Raw genomic sequence first — 19,673 nt, 5'->3', positions numbered from 1 at the left:
AGACTCTGGCAGCTTTTAATAATATAGATATGTTCTGAATCGGAGACAGTAGGTTATTAACGATTATCAATAGCTAGATGAAGTTAAACAATCAGGACATTGATCATGAGCACGTCTTATAATTGGTCAGCCACGTGGTCGATTATCAGAATAGCATTTAATCTAATTTTTTAAACAAAGATATATTTGAATATTTACTTCTTTTTTTTTTCCTTTTTTTTTTCTTGTTGTACTGGTTATAGGTGGAATTTTTTTCCTAATTATGCTACGTGTATTTTCTTTTTGCTTGAGAAAGACCTTCATCGATAAGAATTGCAAACATCATGAAGAGAAACGTCACCATTATCCGCCCGGACGCTAACCTTTGAACTATAACATTAATTTTCCATGTAGTGAGTGATGTGGCCCGTGCGTTAGGCTCGTCAGATATACATGCATCTGCGATAGACGAAATTAAAGCTGTTCTGTGCTTGATGGATCATATCTAAGAACTGACATATTTAGTGTTAACATATCATATGTCAAGGTGAGTTGCCCGTCAATCTGAATCCACGGTGCGACCCTTCCCGGTCCCCCCCCCCCCCCCGAGTAAAGTCGGACAATCCGAATCCTCCTCAGGTGATTATCATATGACAGTAGAATAAGCAAAGGTTTACAGTATTCATTGCCGATAACAACGCTGTAAGGATGGAGTCATTTGTGGTTGCTATAAGCGGTTTACTCGCTAACCTGACCCTACAGTCCGGCCTGGTTCTCGTCCTGGCCTTCCTGACGACCTACTGGCTCCTGGGCGCAGGTAGTCGGCAGAAGAACCTTCCGCCCGGCCCGAGGGGCCTGCCCCTACTCGGCAACCTTCTCAGCTTCCGTCCGAGCCACCTGTTATCCAACCTGGCGGCATGGCGGCAGCAGTACGGGGATGTTTTCTGTGTGAGGATCGTCAACAAGCTGGTTGTCGTGCTGAATGGGTAGGTTTGACATGTACATGTTCATGCATACAACGACGTCCGAGTACAGTAAATGGAGCCAGCTTAGAAAAGAAAAGACCCATGGTATTACAGTACTAGGGCAAAGGTCACTAATACAGCCATACGCTCAGGGTCCAGTGTGAACCCATTTATCACAAAGTGATGAGACAGTACAGGGTGTAGACTTTCAGATTTGTTAAGAAAACATGTTTTATTTCCTACAGATTCGCGATATTCAATTTGATCAAACCTATTGTAAACTCGTCCGCATATCGACGGGCGCCGCCATCTTTGGATTATGACACCGTTTAATAGGTCGACATCTCATTTGCGGTTGAGATATAGGCCAGGCAGTACTAAGGCTGCAGTACCGTACTGGATTGCTAGTAGGCGCTTCATTACCGCCGAGACGAACACTATTGAAGGCACAATCTCGGAATTCTGCTAGATCGCCAAGAAAAAGGTCACAAATAGAAAGAAAAAAATATATAAAAACATGATCTTCCTGACATAAGGAGTACTTAGTAGCAACATACATTGTTCATTCCTGCCAATTTTGTCAACTTCTTACAATTTTCACCGACCGATTACACTGTACATAGACGCGAAACTGTCCGTATTTGTTGATGCAGATACTTATTTCTAGTTTACAAATCACTTTGGAGCTGTGGGTAGAACGAGGTTTGGTACATTATATTGTTCAAACCGATCCCTCTTAACTTATACTTACACTATGAGAGCATTAGTACTGTCCTGTGGCTACTTTTATCTAGCTTTATTGCTGTTACAATATAAGTGAATGAAAAAGGAAATAAACAATGTTGATTTGACATAACTACAGGCACAAGGCTATCCGGGACGCGCTCGTCAAGCAACCTGAAGTATTTTCTGACCGCCCTTCCGTATCCAAAGGACACTACAAGGATGAAGGTACGTATGTATACGAAAGGGAGGAGATATCGATGTTTACACGCAAGAAAGAAAATGACACGTAACAATGGTCGGGTTGAATACTTTCCAGTACGTTATTTGTTTGTCTGTTTGTATTGCATACCCGGTATGCCGGTAAACCACCTCATGTCGTAACGCACCACACAGGTTTGTACTGAAGATATCCGGACAGATTTATTTGATCCGCTCACACAGGGAAGGTCCCTTACTCTTTTCGATAAGAGTGGTGGGTTCTTCACGTGCTCAATGTGTGGCTATCCTCAAACACGGGACCTCCTTTTAAGGTCATATCCGAGGGACGTCCCTAACCGAAGCTACATAGGTACTCATTTTCATCTGAGCGAAGTGAAGAAAATAGGTGTAAAGTGCATGTCCCAAAGGCTCTACGTCGGGGTGTGACAGGGGATTTGAACCCACTTTATGGGCCGATACACCCTGCCATTACGCCACTGCAAAGCCACAAATTGTGTTTATTGTCGACATGTTTCCAACTAAGGGACTGTACGATATTTAGCGGCGGAAGAGCCGGACGTTAGAAGGGAGAGCCTAGGGGAAACAATTGGCAAGGGGGACTACCAAGGAAAAAATCTCCTTCAGAACCTCCAAACACATATGTAAATATCTAGAATGGGCTCCGAACCGAATTTCGAAGTGAACTTTTTTCCACTTTTATCCTGCAGGAATTGCCATGGCCCGGTACGGGGATGATTGGAAGGTGAAACGCCGACTAGGCCTGACCGCTCTCCGCCAGTTCGGCATGGGCAAACGGAGTCTGGAGGGCAAAATCACAGAGGAGGCTCGGTCCTTGTGTGCCGTCCTTGCGGAAAAAAACGGCACTGCAACGGAAATTTCGCTTCTTTTATCAAATGGCGTTTCTAACGTAATTTGTGTCATGTCGTTTGGTGAGCGATTCGAATACAACGACATGGAGTTCCAGAGGCTCATGCGACTGATTTCGGGGATCTCAGGAAATGCCGGATCTTCCATTGCTACCTCTATCCCCTTCTTGCGCAAGTTGCCTTTTTTCAGAAAGGAACTGGAAAAAGTAAAAAGAAATAACAAGGAGCTCGTTGACTTTGTCAAAGCAAAGATCAAAGAACACAAAGAGACTTTCGACCCAGCCGACATCCGGGACATTATCGACGTGTACTTGATGGAGACCCAGTACCAGACCCCGGATGACGCGGACCGCACCATTACAGAAATAGGGATGGTCAGTACGATAAGGGGTTTGTTCATGGCTGGAGCAGATACTACATCTACGACCCTGAGGTGGGGGCTGCTGTACCTGGCGCGCCACCTGGAGGTGCAGCGAAAATTACAGGAAGAGATCGACCGAGAGTTTGGCGCCAGTCCTCCCACCTACTCTCAGCGAGGGAAACTGCCCTACACCGAGGCCACCATACTGGAAATCCAGCGGATCCGACCTATCGCGCCGCTCAGCCTTCCTCATACTACCTCTGCTGCGACAGTGTTGCGCGGGTTCGACATACCGGCCAACACTCTCGTCATCCCGAACCTGTGGTCCACCATGATGGATCCAGAAATGACCCCTGACCCCGAGACCTTCAACCCGGACAGGTTTCTCGATGAAGATGGAAGACTTGTTCGTCCAGAATGGTTCATTCCATTCTCGATGGGTAAGATATTTTAACAAGTTGTTTGTTGATTTCCATGGTTATTACATCCAATCATAGAATCTAGTGTTAGTAATGGAGATAGACTATATAAACGCTGTATGCTGAAGTTAATGCCCCTAACAGCCTAACCATGATATATAAGGGATTTACTACCTATTAATGAATATCGAATGAAGGTAACCCATATAATTAATGAATGGCGCATGCAATTAAAAGGAAATACAATTAACAAGTAATATGGTTGTCGTCATGAATTTCTAATATGACTCGTGATTGGTTGGATGGGCTAAGTCATTCTATGATTGCTCCTGATGGCAAAAAGATGGCGCCTGCATGACGACAAATTCCAACATGGCAGCGACCATGGGCGCCAATGATGGCAATATAGTTTAAACATTCGTCGAGCCTGTAATATCATTTCATTTCTAATTCTGTCCTCATTTTCCTTTCTTAGGGCGGCGCCAGTGCCTTGGTGAGCAACTGGCCAAGATGGAACTTTTCATCTTCTTGGCAACCTTGCTGCAGCACTTCACATTCAAGCTGCCAGACGGCGCCCCTGCACCATCGATGGACGGCTCCTTGGGTGTTGTCCTTGCACCCAAAGCCTACCAGACTTGCGCCGTTCCTAGAGATGATTAGGACGATGTTTTGATAATTTTAAACTTGTTGTTAGATCAAACATGTAATATGATGTATGAATAATTTTCTTATAACTAAAAAGGGCAAAGTCTGGCATCTCATGCTCAGTATAGTGTTGTCATCAGTACGCGAAGATTGGTTGACTTAAATCACACATTGTATACATGTGTAACAGCGCCCGACAGAAAGAGAAAAGATCAGAGTAGATAGAGACTAGAATGGGCAAAATAGTGTGGTTTCCTTGTTTTCTAATTTTATGTTATTGTGCAGACCTTTCTTGATAATCTTAACATCAAATCACACAAATGCCGATGGTGAATCTATTGAACAACATGGTTGATCAGTGCAAGTACAGTCGAGTAAAGTTCATATCAATCTTTTTCCTTTGAGATATATATTATAAGAGATGACATATATATTGCTGCATTGTAACAAAAGATTTGTCGTATTGAAGGTAAAACTACACACGGCTTAAGTTACAGATCATGCTACCTATATTATGATGAGAACGATAATAATAATTGCAATAATAGAATGAATGATATTCATCAGACAATTAGTATTAGATAATAATATTGATAGACTAATTGGACGTTATTATTGAATCAATAAATTCATATTATTATTAGATTAACAAATGAACATTATTATCAAATTGATATCAACTAATAATATTAATAGACTAAATGAACATTGTAATAGAATGAAACTTAACAAGTGAGATTTAGATATACACTGTTGGGATCGAATAAACAATTACAGACTGAGAACTTCAGACATTCTCGTGAGTTGGCACAGTGTCAAACTGGTTGTTTATTGTATCCAATCTGGCACCATATATGACCACTGCATTGTTGCAGGATTCCCAATCATTTCTTTATCAGTATTGCCATGAAGAAGATGTATATATGCGTAGTTTTCAACACTGTAATCGTATGTGCGGTGTTAGACGCCCAAAATCAGCTACTGCTGCCTGGGTGGTCATCTATTGCCTGCTTCAATTTGAATGAAATTAAATGAAATGAAATAAAATAAAAAAGAATTAAAAAAAAGAAAAAAAGAAGATGTCGGACGCTCCACTAAAACTTAGGCAGTTGAAAAACATCAGTTGTGTACACGGAGCTTTGTTAACCAGTGAGTCATGATACTGATGAAACATTTCACAGACTCTGAGCTATATCAGCTTATATCCTTGTACAATTCCTGAATTGACCTAGTCCTGCTAACAGCAGTGTTCAACTTAAGATGTTCTTGTTGGGCTTAATTTGCACATCACTCCCAAACTGTCACAGCACTCTAGTTATTTCTTGGAACAGTACTAGTGCAACACTCAATGACTCTGCCATTGATATTGCAGACGCGCCATCTGGCAGCTTTAGATATGTTCTGCATCTGAGACAGTTGGTTATCAACGATTATCAATAGCAAGATGAAGTTAAACAATCAGGACATTGATCATGAGCCCGTCATATAATTGGTCAGTCACGTGGTCGGTTATCTGTATAGAATTTGATTCAATTCAAAAAAGGATATCTTTGAACATTTAAATATTTGCTTTATTTTTTATTTTCTATTCTCTTGTTATACCGAAAGTATGTGGCATTCCTTTTATAATTATGTTATATGTCTTTGTATTTTCCCTCTTTTTGTAAAAAGTCCTTTAGCGATAAGAGTTGCAAAACACCGTAATAAAAGAAACGTCAGGAGAATCTGTCCGCGTGGACGCTGAACTTTAAACTATGACATTGATTTTACGTGCAGTGACTAGTGAGTGATCTCGTCCAATTGGATTTGACCTGTGCGTTAGGATGTACACATGTATATGTATCCTATACAAAAGCTTTTATGTGCTTTTTTAATCATATCAAAGAACTGACATGTCTAGGGTTAAGATATTGTCTATAGAAGCTTTCGTCAGCGAGTTGCCCTTCAATCTGACCCCCCCCCCCCCCGGAAAGTCGGACAATCCGAATGCCCTCAGTTCATTGACATCGTCATATGACGGTGATGCAAGCAAAAGTTCGTGCGTTTGTCGGCGATAGTACACTGTAATTGTAAAAATGGAGTCAGCTGTCGCGTTTATGAACGGTTTACTCGCTAACCTGACCCTACAGTCCGCCCTGGTTCTCGTCCTGGCCTTCCTGACGACCTACTGGCTCCTGGGCGCAGGTAGTCGGCAGAAGAACCTTCCGCCCGGCCCGAGGGGCCTGCCCCTACTCGGCAACCTGCTCAGCTTCCGCCCGAGCCACCTGTTATCCAACCTGGCGGCATGGCGGCAGCAGTACGGGGATGTTTTCTGTGTGAGGATCGCCAACAAGCTGGTTGTCGTGCTGAATGGGTAGGTTTGTATATATTTCAACTTCAGCTTAGGGGTAACCCCCAGATGACCCCGTCAGGGGCAAAGTAGGGGGGAGGGGGCTAAGGCGGGCAGACCTCCAGTCTGGCCCGGAAAGTCTCAGCTGTTCCACTCAGGAATTGTATGCGGTAACGTTACATGTAGACACGACGGTAAATGATGAGGTAGGACTGGATTAGCCTGGGTGCTAAACTAACTAGTTTCCAGGCTCTACACTGACCAACTCCTCGGCTCCAGAGCCAACATAGCTCAAGGAAATCTTACCGTGACAATTTTCTCCCTCAGTTAGGCGATAAGGAAACAGTGCGCGTTAGGGTCGGGTTGGCAAAAACAGGCTAGGGCTCATGTTACATGCATACAATCACTTGAACTCGGGCCGGTGCCCCAAATGTAAAGCTTTCAATAGATCTGTAACTGTATACATCGTGCATTCATTCTTTAAATACCCAGTACAGGTTTTGCACGCCACAGGGGTCACGAAAAGCCTCCGCTGGTTCCGAACAATAAAGATTTGAACGGTAATAAGGCCGACGGCTATACTCAATCTACTAGTACATACCGTAAGCCCTTTCAGTATCAAGAGTAACAAGAGTGGTTGAAAAAGACCAATTTGGCGCTGTGGATGAACACATGAGGTTTGGTTCAATGGTAAAAAAAAAAAAATTAACAATCAGGCTGACGGCTAGCGCTATTCTCAATCTGTTACTAGCGCTTTCAGTATAAACAGTAACAAGAGTGAAATTTAAAAATCACTTTGGCGCTATTTGGTTCGATGGTAACACCCGATCAGTACACATTTTCGCATACGCTATCAGGTATGGTTGTCTATATCTATCTTTATTTCTACCTTTGTATAAGGGAATGAAAAAGTAGATAGACAATATCGATTTGTCTTGATCACAGGCACAAGGCTATCCAAGACGCGCTCGTCAAGCAACCTGAAGTATTTTCTGACCGCCCACCCCCATTCAGGGATTCGGACAAGGATCAAGGTATGTACGGGAGGGAAAGAGAAGGAAGGAAAAAAAGTGTGTGCGTGTGTACACATGTAGATCTTGATGTTACCCCGACCATATATAGCAATGGTTGGGTTAAATGGGCGAGAAATCGGCGCAAAATTCCAGACTTTTTTAGATTTCGAACCATGATCGATCATGTTCAATGTGATATATTCGAATTTGGTCACTCGCGGTCATTTTCCTATTTTCACTGTAAATCCGCGCCAAAACTCCGGTATCCACGCGAGAGCCCCGTTAACTTTCCCTTACAGTGGAAAGTTGCATCCAGCAACCGACCGCCGTGGAAATGCGCAGAATACATTCTAGGTTAGATAGATAAGAGATGCAAGTGAACTTCTCTCTCTATCCTGTAGGAGTTGCCTTGGCCCAATACGGGGAGGATTGGAAGGTGAAACGCCGACTAGGCCTGACCGCTCTCCGTCAGTTCGGCATGGGCAAACGGAGTCTGGAGGGCAAAATCACAGAGGAGGCTCGCTCCGTGTGTGACGTTCTTGCGGAAAAGAACGGCACTGCAACGGACATGTCGCTTCTTTTGTCAAATGGCGTTTCCAACGTCATTTGTGCCATGTCGTTCGGTGAGCGATTCGACTACAACGACATGGAGTTCCAGAGGCTCATGCGACTGATGTCGGAGTTGGTTAGCGGCGGAGGCATCGCTCGGTTCATCCCCTTGGTGCGAAAATTGCCCTCCTTCAAAAAGGATCAGGTAAGTCGAAAGAGAATGAGTCAGGAGGTCATTGACTTCATCAAAGCCAAAATCAAAGAACACAAAGAGACTCTCGACCCAGCCGACATCCGGGACATTATCGACGTGTACTTGATGGAGACCCAGCAGCAGACCCCGGATGAAGCGGACCGCACCATTACAGAAATAGGGATGATCAACACAGTGAGAGATTTGTTCATCGCTGGAGCAGAAACTACAGCCACGACCCTAAAGTGGGGGCTGTTGTACCTGGCGCGCCACCTGGAGGTGCAGCGAAAAATACAGGAAGAGATCGACCGAGAGTTTGGCGCCAGTCCTCCCGCCTTGTCCCAGCGAGGGAAGCTGCCCTACACCGAGGCCACCATACTGGAAATCCAGCGGATCCGACCTATCGTACCGCTCAGTGTTCCCCACACCACCTCCGCTGCCACAGTGTTGCGCGGCTTCGACATCCCGGGCAACACTTTCGTCATCCCGAACCTGTGGTCCGCCATGATGGATCCGGCAGTGACCCCTGACCCTGAGACCTTCAACCCAGTCAGGTTTCTCGACGAAAATGGAAGTCTTGTCCGACACGAGTGGTTCATTCCATTCTCGCTGGGTGAGATGTTTTAACAAGTTGTTTGTTGATTTTCTTGGAACTTGAAAAGTTATCATACCCAAACAATATGCACAATAGATGATGCAGAACGAATTCTGAATGAATATGGAATGAAGGTAGTCCATAGTTTCATAATGAATGGCGCATATAATCAGAAGACTGACGTCATGAATTTCTAATCTGACTCGATATATGTTGGGCTTAGTCATTCTAGGATTGATTGGTCCAGATGCAAAGCAAGATGGCGCCTGCATGACGTCAACTTCCAACATGACAGCGCCCATGGGTGCCGACGAAAACAATATAGTTTTGATATTCGTCAAACCAGTAGAAATATTATGTAATTTCTGACCTTTTCTCCCTCACGTAGGGCGGCGTCAGTGCCTTGGTGAGCAACTGGCCAAGATGGAACTTTTCATCTTCTTGGCAACCTTGCTGCAGCACTTCACATTTAAGCTGCCAGACGGCGCCCCTGCACCATCAATGGAAGGCTCCTTAGGAATCGTCTTTGCACCGAAAGCCTACCAGATTTGCGCCGTTCCAAGAGATGATTAGCTTTGATACTTTTCAGCGCATTCTTAGATTATATATATCAACAAATAATTTGAAACTTGTTTTATATTTTTGTTCTTGCAGGACGCAAAGGTTACTTGACTTTAATCTCATAACAGCGTCCGACAGAAAGAGAGATAAAGAGAGTAGACAGGGAAAAGTATCTGCGAAGTTTTGTGTTTTCAACATTTTAATCTTAACATTGGATCACATAAGCAGTAATTTGAATCCATGGAATTATTTGTAAGTTTATGGAAGTACAGCCTGTAATCGTCAAGAGGAATTAGATTTCACACATTCTTTTGATATGGTAAGATATTATACAAGTATTTTTCTATATTTTGATAAACATCCATTTACAATGTGACCTACCTTAACAACACTAAAGTTATATCAACACCAAATTATGCTATATTCTGTTCCATATAACTTCTATCATAAAGAGAACAATATTGATGATAGCATTCGTGACAGAAGAAAGATAACACTGTAATTGAATTTAGCTAGACAAGCGAAGTTAAAGTGAATTTAATACACAGCTAGTACAGATTTAATAAACAACGTTTTGATTCTTACCATCCAATTATACCATTTCCTTTTACTTCCCGTTATCAAAGGTGTTACTGTCGGCGTCGGGTGCCCTCCTCTTACTCACACTTTACCTCTAGGTCACACGGTTTACTCTGCCTTGACTTGATTACTCGAATATCTAACTTTACAATTATCCATTAAATACTGCATCGACAAGCTAGTACATAAGCTAGGATGCTTCGCGTCATATATATAACGAACCTCGGTGGAAACACCCAGAGGACAAAAACATAAGTTCGTCAACGACCTCATACCTTGGCCATTTACCACTCACAACTTCGTATCGAAACTGGAAGTTCCTCTGAATATCCAATGATAGAGGACTTATCATTTATCATATGATAAACTGCTCTGAGTGTTCAATTATTTTACAACCTTCGAATTCGTCATCACTTTTTTCGCGCGCTCAAAAACATTTTGGGGTGTCCAAGGGATGTCATCCACAAAACCGAGTCAACGTGGCCTTAGATAAATGCAAATAACTGCTGCATACAAAAATCAAATAAAAGTCTAGCTAATAATATGTACTTATTGTACTCATTATACATGAATACACTTTAGACTTAGTTTGATTATATAGTATCCAATTTCTTAACCACCTTCCAGGTTGACAATTCTAGATTATGTTATGTTACGTTCTTTTTCCATCTGGGTTTTTTGATACCATAATAATCATTTGATTATAGAACTGCACTAGCTGGTCGAATCGTTGTATCAAAAAGCAGTCCACATATTCCACATTTCCTCATACCAGCAAAGGTTAAAATTTCCTCAGTCTTCAGACTTGTCCCTCAGAGTTGCCTTCAGCATCACGCCATCCTCAGCAACAGGGAAGACCTCGTGCTTCTTTATCTTCAAGGGAACCTGGAGTTTGTTGTATGAAACAGGCACAAAATGACCCTAAATTCATCACGATTACATGTATATCAAGGTGTTTTTCGAACCTGCTAGCTAACGTCTGAGCTATCTCTATTAAGCCTTGAATCCATTTGTTACAAAACAGTTCAGGAGAGAAAATGTTAAATTTTTCAGCTAAAGGCTGATTGAAAACGCGAAGGAGCCTACCTGAGTCTCGGCACAGGGAAGGATGCGGTACTTCATGAAGACCTTGGCCAGTCCGATCTTGGCCTCCATCATAGCCAGGCGCATCCCGATACAGTTCCTCGGGCCCGCCCCGAACGGAAGCCAATGGAACGGGTTGCGTTTCTCCCTCTCCTCCTTGGTGAACCTGGACGTACGAAATACACCATGTTTTAATCATTGATTAGATGTTGATTTATAGGTGGCAACGTGGTCTTGTAAGTTGGGTAATCTAACGGTTCCGGGTTCGAATCCATGACAGGCCCAAGTGTTGTGTCCTTGGGAAAGACACTCATTTGCTCACTCGACTCCTACCTAGCTTCAGCTACGGACGTCCTCTCGGAAGGGACATAAATTGGATCATGGAGCGAGGTCTTGTGTTTACGTACGTAGGATTCTTGAAACGACGTACCTTTCAGGAATGAACTTCTTCGGCTCAGGCCAACGCTCCGGGTCATAGTGGATCGCCTGTACCGGGATTTGAATGGCCATCCCTTTGGGAATGTTGAGACCTTTCACCACGGTATCTTCAACACAACTGCGGGTAATACTGAAACAAAGTCGGAGGAAGTTGCGTTGCTACTCTCACGACCATTGTGAGATGGCTCTATCTAATTGTCAATCTTCATGTACATGTCTAGTCTGGGAACGGGCCGGCATTGGGGTGTTTTACCGGTCCCATTTTTTGAGAGCCTTTCTAAGTACTTCCACCTCGTAGAGCACTTGTATTTGAAACCAGTACCGTAAAATCTACCGGTGTACGCTTATTGCACTGGGTGGGCGGGCAGCACTTCCAGCACCTTTGAGATATCGGGGAGCTCCCAATGGGATTGGTACAAGGCTACTGCATGTCCTGGTATAACTTTGATAAAATTGCAAGTTCACATGTGCTACTTACACATTTGCACCTGGTGGGTACAGTCGGAGAGTTTCCATGATGCACATCTCCAGATACGTTAGCTGACCGACGGCCTCATGGTCAACATCATCCTACATGATGGGCAAGACGGTTGTTTTGTTTTGTTTAGTTCATGTATTAACTAACATCCAAGCGGATTTAAGGATCGCACCCATTCTATGTGTTAACGCTTGTTTGTTTCAACATTTAGTAGTCTTTTCTAAATATAGCACTTTTTATTAATTCACCCCCTCCTTTTCACTGGCACATACTATTCTGGGATTCATAAGATATATTGACGATGAACAGAAGGATGCCAAGTAATAAGAAGAAATACTTTCATTTACTGTGTTTACACAAGTATTGACACATCATCATAAATATGCTCGCTGTGTTTTTATATACCTTTCCTTCCATGACGTCATCCACCTCCCGAATGACCGTCTCCTGGACCTCCTGGTTCAAAGCGAGGTTGTACATGGTGTAGGCCATGGTCAGGGAGGTTGTGTCATACCCGGCCAGGAAGAACAGGATGCCATTGGACACCACGTCAGCTTTGGTCAGAGCTAGATAGGCCAGGATAGAGGGGAAATAATATTGTGTACCACTGCCTTTCCATGCCCCAAGTATTAGACTTCTTCCATGCTAAGACTTTTCCCGCAAGGTGTTGCCAAGAACCGATTCCCAAGCAAGCTATAGGGGATGCGTTCGTGGAATTTTTAGAATATTTTGCAACTCAATCGCAGTACTATACTAACGGCTCCGCTCCAGGGTTGTTACCCCACACTCTAGGACTGTGAATCATCAGGCGGGTTCATAACTGACACTCAACCCGCGTGACGAGGGGGGATACAAACTTAGTCACGCTTATAGCCACATTTTTCACAGCAGCGTCACCTAGCAGTGGGAAGTAGTTATAGCAGTACTGAAATGTTGTCAGCTGTATATCTTGATCTTAATTGTCTTGATCTTGATCGGGTACGGGGCAACACCCCTTTGTTGGAGCAAAGCGCCCAGAGGCTACCAACTTCAACTTGCTGAAGATTTTGTAGCCTATGTAAGGTTTTTGGACCATCGCACACCGGGGCATGCCCCTACTCTTTTTCGAAAGGTGTTGTGGGTTCTTTTACGTGCGCCGGGTGTGGCTCTCCCCAAACATGGGACCTCCATTTAACGTCCTATCCGAGGGACGTCCCTAACCCTAGATGAGCTAGCTGCTCATTTACACCTGAGTGAAGTGAGGAAAGTCGTGTTAAGTGCCCAAGGGCACAACGTCGGGGCGCATGTCCAGACATGTCTGGGGGCAACCCGGGATCGAACTGGGGACCCTTGTTTGACAGTTGGATGTTCTATCCATTACGCCACACGACGCCACTATACCACTGTATCGTCCGTGTGCAACAGTCTGTAATAGCCAGGAATCAAAACCTATTATAGCTCCCGAGTCTCCTCTCTGCAAATAGATGGCAAAACAAAGGGGACAAGACCTATTTGCGAAGAGGAAACTCGGGAGCTATAATAGGTTTGGATTCCAGGCTACTGAAGTACTAGAGCCATTTAAAAGTAAGAACCACGCAGAGATACCGACAAAAAAAAAACATACGTATGCCAAGCATAAAGTGTGTAGTCTCCCTATACCATTATACAAGTGGTAGAACGGAATCAATGAAATCTGTATGCAGATGTCAAGGTCAACCCACCTTTCCTCTGACCGTGAACCTTGACCTCTCCCATGTCCTCCTCCTCTTCATCCTTTTCTTTGTGGGCATTCGCCATCAGCTGCATGAAGTCCACTCGTTCCTTTATAAAGAAGCAAGCAAAACATGCTAATGGGACACTATGCAATCAACATCTTCTGTAAGACAGTTTTAAATACTGGGACTTATTGTTTTGTTTTGTTTATCTATTTGCACAACAAGAAATGACATAATATGATAAACAATAAGACACTTGCAGGAAGAGGGAAAAACGTAAATTGCTTGTACTTGGTCTTCCTTCTCTATACTCAGTCTGATTGAAGAAAACACAACATGCTAATGGGACACTATGCAATTAACATCTTCTGTAAGTCGATTTGAAAGACTAGGCTTACTGTGCATTTTTTGTTTTGTTTATCGATTTGCACAACAAGAAATATACAATATGATAAACAACAAGAAAAGCACGTGCAGAAAGAGGGTATTTTGCTTACACTATGCCCTTCTCCTGTGTTATAACTAATCAAATTGACTATAGTCTTAATGAACAATAGTGGTTAATGATAAGTAATACAATGAACCAATAAATAAAGGGTTACTCACGATTCCACCGTGCTGTCGCATCTCCATCAGCTGGTCAAAGACGCTCTCAAAAAACTTGTAGGACTTCCAGGGGAAGAAGTCTCGGTCTAAGGCTTCCAGGATCGGCTTCATGATTTTCGGGAAGAAAACTGCAAAAAGAAAGAGACAGTATGTTGCAGCACTCGTAAGTACAGCTGTGTAGCCGAAGGGCTATAGAAACGGAGATGGACTCCACCAAAATACCATACGATTTGGGAAGGTTATATAGCCTGGAGTCCAGTCTTGTTAGCTTTGGCCCGCTCCCAAGATCGCTAGTCGCCAACAACCAGCTAACACGGATGGACTCCAGGCTAGGAAGGTTGCAGCTAGTGCCCGTGATTGCCATCTCCGTTTTTTTAGGGCGCAAACATACTTGAGCCAAGTGCTTTGTGGTAAACGGTCTTTCGGTTCGACGGTTGACACAATTACAGGTAGTGATTCAGTTAAAAGCTTCAATTAAGCAGTTTTCTCTGAAACAAGAATGATCAAAAATGTACAGAATGAGAACATGGTCATGGATAACTTACTGAACAGCCATATCATCGGGTCCTTGAAGTCGAACTTGAATCCTTGCTTGCCATGGACCACGAAAGGATCCTCAGGGTTCCTCTGAGAGTCAATCTCGGTTCCAAACGCTGTGCTGGCGATGGCGTCCATGGTAAAACCACCTGTCAGTCTGGAACATATTAACGAAAGAACAATGTGAATACGTGACAGCTCAAAAGTCCATTTTTGTTGGAAAATATAGTTAAACTCCAATCCAGAATGACTTCTACCAATACAGATGAACTTTTAGATTAAGCTGCATACCATTTGTTTGGGTGTTCATTAATGCATCTTCAATGGTTGTAATCATATATCTTTTTACTGCACATAATGGTATATGAATGTGTATGTTGTCTTGTCTCAAAAGGCATGCTATCAGACTCACTCTCTTGCTTTAAAAGGTTTGTCGGCCTTTTCGAATCCACCAACGGTTTCTGCGAGTATGTTCGCACAGCGATTCAACTGCTCTACCATCTGAAAAAAAAGACTGATACCATCAAAAGAAAATGAATTATCAGAAAATACAACCTCTGGAAGGTATGCATTCTCTTTCAGCTCCGGTTCACTGCTCTGATGGTTTCTTATATATCATATATTTCATACATAGATATTAAAGAAGTATGATATGTCACCGCCCGGGATCGAACCGGGAACCTTGCGCGTGTGAGGCGCAGTTGATAACCACTACACTACGGTGACTAAAGCCCCCCTCTCACTGGACCCGCGACACGCTGGCGGCGTCGCTACGTTCTAAACTGGATTTGTGTTACCCTTGACTTTATAATGGGAATATCATTCAAAACGTACAAGTATGACCAAAAAGACAACAAAACGCACAAAACTAAAAATAAGATTCGTTTTTTGCCGATGACATTCTTTGAGTGATTTGTCAATTCGATCAGCCGCAGCGACGCCGCCAGCGTGTCGCGGGTCCAGTGAGAGGGGGGGGGGGCTTAAATATAACCACGTACCTGTTTGAGTTTGCCGCTGCTGAAGGCGGGTGTGAGTGTGGTCCTCACGTTCTTCCAGTCATCACCATCCAGGTTCAGCAGGTACCGGCCGCTCGGTGTTGTGTTGAGAGTCATGCCTTCATTCTTTTTAAAACAATGAATATGTTTGTCCATATAGTCTAAATATGCGACAGTTGACTACACTAAAAAGCTTCAATGAAATCTTGTCACTGCATAAAGTTATCCAAATAATCCTTGCAAAGCGCACTCCCTAGCCGTCACTAATGACATTGATTTGCACTACAGCAAGTGTTGAACACTCTTTTCCACAAATGTCATGCTTTTTCACAGGTGCATAGCTCATTTCATTACGCTACTATGCCCTCCTTAAAGGCCCAAATAAGGGAATTAAACTCCATAGGAAGGAAGGAAGGAAGGAAGGAAGGAAGGAAGGAAGGAAGGAAGGAAGGAAGGAAGGAAGGAAGGAAGGAAGGAAGGAAGGAAGGAAGGAAGGAAGGAAGGAAGGAAGGAAGGAAGGAAGGAAGGAAGGAAGGAAGGAAGGAAGGAAGGAAGGAAAAACATAACATTTTCTTTTATCATTGCACTTGGATGAAACAATATGTGTATAACGCAGAAATAGTAAATGACAGTCCACTCACGTTGCGTCGTGAAAAGTTGTGAAACTGTTTGACGAGAATCTCCCGCAACATCTCCGGATCAGAGACAAACAGAACTGGCATGGACCCTGAAAATAACCTGTAGGAATAAACATTTTTGGAGATTAATACATTCTCTTTCGTATCAATCATTTTAACAGAAGCATTGCACAGCGCTAGCTTTCCCTCTAGGACCGGAGGAGCAAGGGGTCAGTCCCTGGTCTAGGCACTTTGGCTGGTACATGTAGGCAGGACATAAGTGTGTTGGATTCTCGTACGTGCAGAGGTTTGATGTAGCCTCCGATGCAGACTCAACCCGGCTGTTTTCTTTTTCAAGTTATTGTTTTTATACTATTATATATTTTTTTCTTGCAGACTCAACCCGGCTGTTTTCTTTTTCAAGTTATTGTTTTTATACTATTATATATTTTTTTCTTGCAGACTCAACCCGGCTGTTTTCTTTTTCAAGTTATTGTTTTTATACTGTTATATATTTTTTTGTTATTGCTGGCCGGAATAGAGTCTGCGGCCAGCAATAAGAAAGAAAAAAATATAGTAGTATAAAAACAATAACTTGAAAAAGAAAACAGCCGGGTTGAGTCTGCATCGGAGGCTAGGTTTGATGCATGAGGCTTAATCCTGATGCTGACCCATACATTCGTAATGACAAATGAAATTCCGAGCCCGACCGAGCTTTGAGCCACCTGCCTCCATATCATATGGGTTGCTTCAGAATCGGTTTATTGACTTTCTTACATCCTTTTATCTGGTATACGTATCTTATTTTCTTAATGAAAATTCTGTTTCCCAACCGACCAAGAATAACACGACGTTAAAAACTAAACTACGCAGTAATTCTAATGATTCCTACCCATACACCTCTCCATACTCTCGAAGCATCTTGACGTGGTGGTCTGGATTCCAGATACCCTGGAAGAAAAAAAAATACCTAGTTCATTGTCATTGTGCAATTAACTAGTTAGCCCATGTGAAACTCATTTTACAACAATAGAGAAAATATAAAGTATAAGTATAAGTGTATGTATGGAAAACAAGGGTAAATTTTGATACCACAGCAGCTTTACGTAGCATCCGGTTAAATGAATGAATGAAGATCTTTATTGTTTGTACACGTGTACGCACTGGGTTCAGTACAGGTCACAAAAGAAAACGTCGCGTCACAGTTAACAATTACATGTATATACATACATAGACAATGATAAGCTAGCACTAGTATAATAATTACATGAATATGGCTTCTTCTCGCTTCTTAGTAATGGTGTAAATGTAGGTACAGATGTGCTTTATAATCAAGGGCTTCATGGATAGAGAGAGAACACTTGCTGCAGAAGGTATGAGATTGTGGAACTCTAGTTGCTCTTCAGATTCTAGTGGCAAATCCACTTACCCGTTTCATCTGCCCAAAGAAGTCACCAATGACAGGCCATGGTCGCGGTCCAGGTACCCCCATCTTCTTAAACAGCGACAGTGGGCGGATATAGTACCTTGAAGTAGAGGAACGAAGCCAAACAACAACAAACTTAGAGAGCAAAATTAAACCTAGCTCCGCCTCTATTAAAGTGTTGAAAGAACTGTGGGCATTCGTCATTGTAGATGGCTCCAGAATTTGGAAAAGTTCAACGTGTCACCCCTAACTCTTCCAGATAAGTGTGTGGGGCTCTTTAACGTGCAGAGGTCTGACTCCTCTATTTGACCTTGAACTTGGATTTACTTTCATCCATACAATAAAAATAGTCAAGGAGTAGAGGTGTGCCAAAGTTGATTCCAGACATCAGAATGATAGTTGAGATTTCACGAGCTTTGTGCGTTAGCGCCTAGCGCGTAAGTACGTAAGCACGTCGACTACCTACCTATCTACCTACCTAGCATAGGTGTGGGCCTCGTACAGGGCCTGCATGTCCGAGTGGCCGTTTTAGTCTCTACTAGGCTAACTACGCTTGCTATAGGGGAAATGATTTTGAAAAGTTTTGGTCACCATATGGTTTCATGTCCAATGTTAGCTCTCCCGCGGACTTTCTCGGTCGCCAATTATTTCCCGTATTTTTGCCTAATTTTAAAATCTATAACTCTGTAGGATAATCTGGAACTGTTTAATTAGGGGTATCATTATTTTGACCAATCGACCAATGTTGCCTTTCTGTTGACGTTAATTGCAGAACAGAGTATCTATATATATTCGCGACCCTCCTAAAGCCCCAATCTCACTGGACCCGGGCATAATGGCGACCTCGCTGCGACTGTGTGATTTGACAGATCGCTCAACGAATTTCATCGATAATTATATTATTTTCATGCATTGTATGTTTTTAAATAATTTTAGCCATACTTGTACGTTTTGCACGATATTCCCATTAGAAAGTCAAGGGCAACGCAGATCGAATTTAGGGCGCAACGAGGCCGCCAACATGCCACGGGTCCAGTGAAACATGGTCTTGCAAGGCCTAAGCCATCTGGCAAACAGATGTATTGTACAGGCATCTTGACCTTCAGACGTGTACCGACTGTGAAAACAACCTCAAATCTTCGCTTGAAAGGAATGTAGGGGCGTGGCCTGTTAACTTGCGAGGCAACAACGGAATCATTGATAAAACTGCTTGGCCACGAGCCATATTTAACTCAGTAATCAAGTTTGGGTTTAAACAAGCTTCTTGTGTGTATACATTATGCTAACATTCACCTTTTCTAGAAATTACAATTTACGGTCTGAAGGGGGGCAATATTCAAGTCCATATGAGTTCCGTATGGACATTGCCTGGTTTTGCCTTAGGTTAAGCGGCCAAAGACATTTCGGATCGATATAACCAGGCTACACAACGGTGGATCGAAGTAAAAACAATTCTTCCCCGCAAACTTTATGATACCTAAACCACAAAGAATGTCGGCAACTCATGATGGACTTGAAGGTACGTATATGCACACTCCGTGGTGTGAACCCCTTAAGTACGTACAGCATACGCCACCGCAGACTATCTGACCCCAACCACTACTCACAGATAGAACAGGACCGGCAGAATTCCCGCCAAAATCCACGTCAGCGAGACGTCTGGTATCTCCAGGTCCATCTTCAACACCTTTGTCTTACGTAAACTTTCGAAAGAAAGACGTGACGCGACAAAAAAACAACTGCCTTCAAGCGAAGGTTGCAGTGCCAGTAAACAAAGACGTCACAAGCGTCCGTGAGGAC

The 19,673-nt window shown here is 43.2% G+C and overlaps 3 protein-coding genes and 1 non-coding gene across 4 annotated transcripts; 2 read left to right on the top strand and 2 right to left on the bottom strand.

Annotated features, from left to right (window-relative positions):
• The first annotated feature begins 636 nt into the window (after positions 1-636).
• LOC136421354 (cytochrome P450 2U1-like) lies at positions 637-4,968 on the top strand. Its single transcript, XM_066408586.1, has 4 exons — positions 637-965; positions 1,807-1,895; positions 2,597-3,556; positions 4,011-4,968. Exons 1-4 carry the CDS (start codon positions 688-690, stop codon positions 4,193-4,195), a joined length of 1,512 nt encoding a protein of 503 aa, XP_066264683.1. The 5' UTR covers positions 637-687; the 3' UTR covers positions 4,196-4,968.
• A 1,199-nt stretch (positions 4,969-6,167) lies between these two features.
• LOC136421356 (cytochrome P450 2U1-like) lies at positions 6,168-10,030 on the top strand. Its single transcript, XM_066408588.1, has 4 exons — positions 6,168-6,533; positions 7,455-7,543; positions 7,924-8,877; positions 9,248-10,030. The coding sequence occupies exons 1-4, from the start codon at positions 6,256-6,258 to the stop codon at positions 9,430-9,432; spliced, it is 1,506 nt and encodes a 501-aa protein (XP_066264685.1). The 5' UTR covers positions 6,168-6,255; the 3' UTR covers positions 9,433-10,030.
• Positions 9,602-19,668, bottom strand: LOC136421353 (cytochrome P450 3A11-like). The gene is made up of 14 exons (XM_066408585.1): positions 19,481-19,668; positions 17,877-17,973; positions 17,340-17,398; positions 16,472-16,568; positions 15,834-15,956; positions 15,248-15,336; positions 14,844-14,992; positions 14,299-14,426; positions 13,699-13,798; positions 12,404-12,564; positions 11,999-12,090; positions 11,513-11,650; positions 11,086-11,248; positions 9,602-10,884 (listed from the first exon to the last, which is right to left on the bottom strand). Exons 1-14 carry the CDS (start codon positions 19,549-19,551, stop codon positions 10,792-10,794), a joined length of 1,560 nt encoding a protein of 519 aa, XP_066264682.1. The 5' UTR covers positions 19,552-19,668; the 3' UTR covers positions 9,602-10,791.
• Trnav-cac (transfer RNA valine (anticodon CAC)) lies at positions 15,489-15,561 on the bottom strand. Its single transcript has one exon. It is a non-coding gene; the product is annotated as a tRNA-Val (tRNA).
• Positions 19,669-19,673: the final 5 nt, after the last annotated feature.

The sequence above is a fragment of the Branchiostoma lanceolatum genome, chromosome 16 (genome assembly GCF_035083965.1).
Source record: "Branchiostoma lanceolatum isolate klBraLanc5 chromosome 16, klBraLanc5.hap2, whole genome shotgun sequence".
Lineage (NCBI taxonomy): Eukaryota > Metazoa > Chordata > Leptocardii > Amphioxiformes > Branchiostomatidae > Branchiostoma > Branchiostoma lanceolatum.
This window is presented reverse-complemented; position numbering and strand designations above follow the sequence as displayed.

What these genes read in the sequence shown, in the direction of transcription:
- LOC136421354 (XM_066408586.1), top strand. Translation starts at nt 688, where the DNA reads ATGGAGTCATTTGTGGTTGCTATAAGCGGTTTACTCGCTAACCTGACC. An exon ending in CTGGTTGTCGTGCTGAATGG is followed by an intron (nt 966 to 1,806) that starts GTAGGTTTGACA and finishes ACATAACTACAG; the next exon opens with GCACAAGGCTATCCGGGACG. An exon ending in GTTCATTCCATTCTCGATGG is followed by an intron (nt 3,557 to 4,010) that starts GTAAGATATTTT and finishes TTCCTTTCTTAG; the next exon opens with GGCGGCGCCAGTGCCTTGGT.
- LOC136421356 (XM_066408588.1), top strand. Translation starts at nt 6,256, where the DNA reads ATGGAGTCAGCTGTCGCGTTTATGAACGGTTTACTCGCTAACCTGACC. An exon ending in CTGGTTGTCGTGCTGAATGG is followed by an intron (nt 6,534 to 7,454) that starts GTAGGTTTGTAT and finishes TCTTGATCACAG; the next exon opens with GCACAAGGCTATCCAAGACG. An exon ending in GTTCATTCCATTCTCGCTGG is followed by an intron (nt 8,878 to 9,247) that starts GTGAGATGTTTT and finishes TCCCTCACGTAG; the next exon opens with GGCGGCGTCAGTGCCTTGGT.
- LOC136421353 (XM_066408585.1), bottom strand. Translation starts at nt 19,551, where the DNA reads ATGGACCTGGAGATACCAGACGTCTCGCTGACGTGGATTTTGGCGGGA. An exon ending in CTGCCGGTCCTGTTCTATCT is followed by an intron (nt 17,974 to 19,480) that starts GTGAGTAGTGGT and finishes CTCTACTTCAAG; the next exon opens with GTACTATATCCGCCCACTGT. An exon ending in TACCCACCAGGTGCAAATGT is followed by an intron (nt 11,651 to 11,998) that starts GTAAGTAGCACA and finishes ACTTTGTTTCAG; the next exon opens with TATTACCCGCAGTTGTGTTG.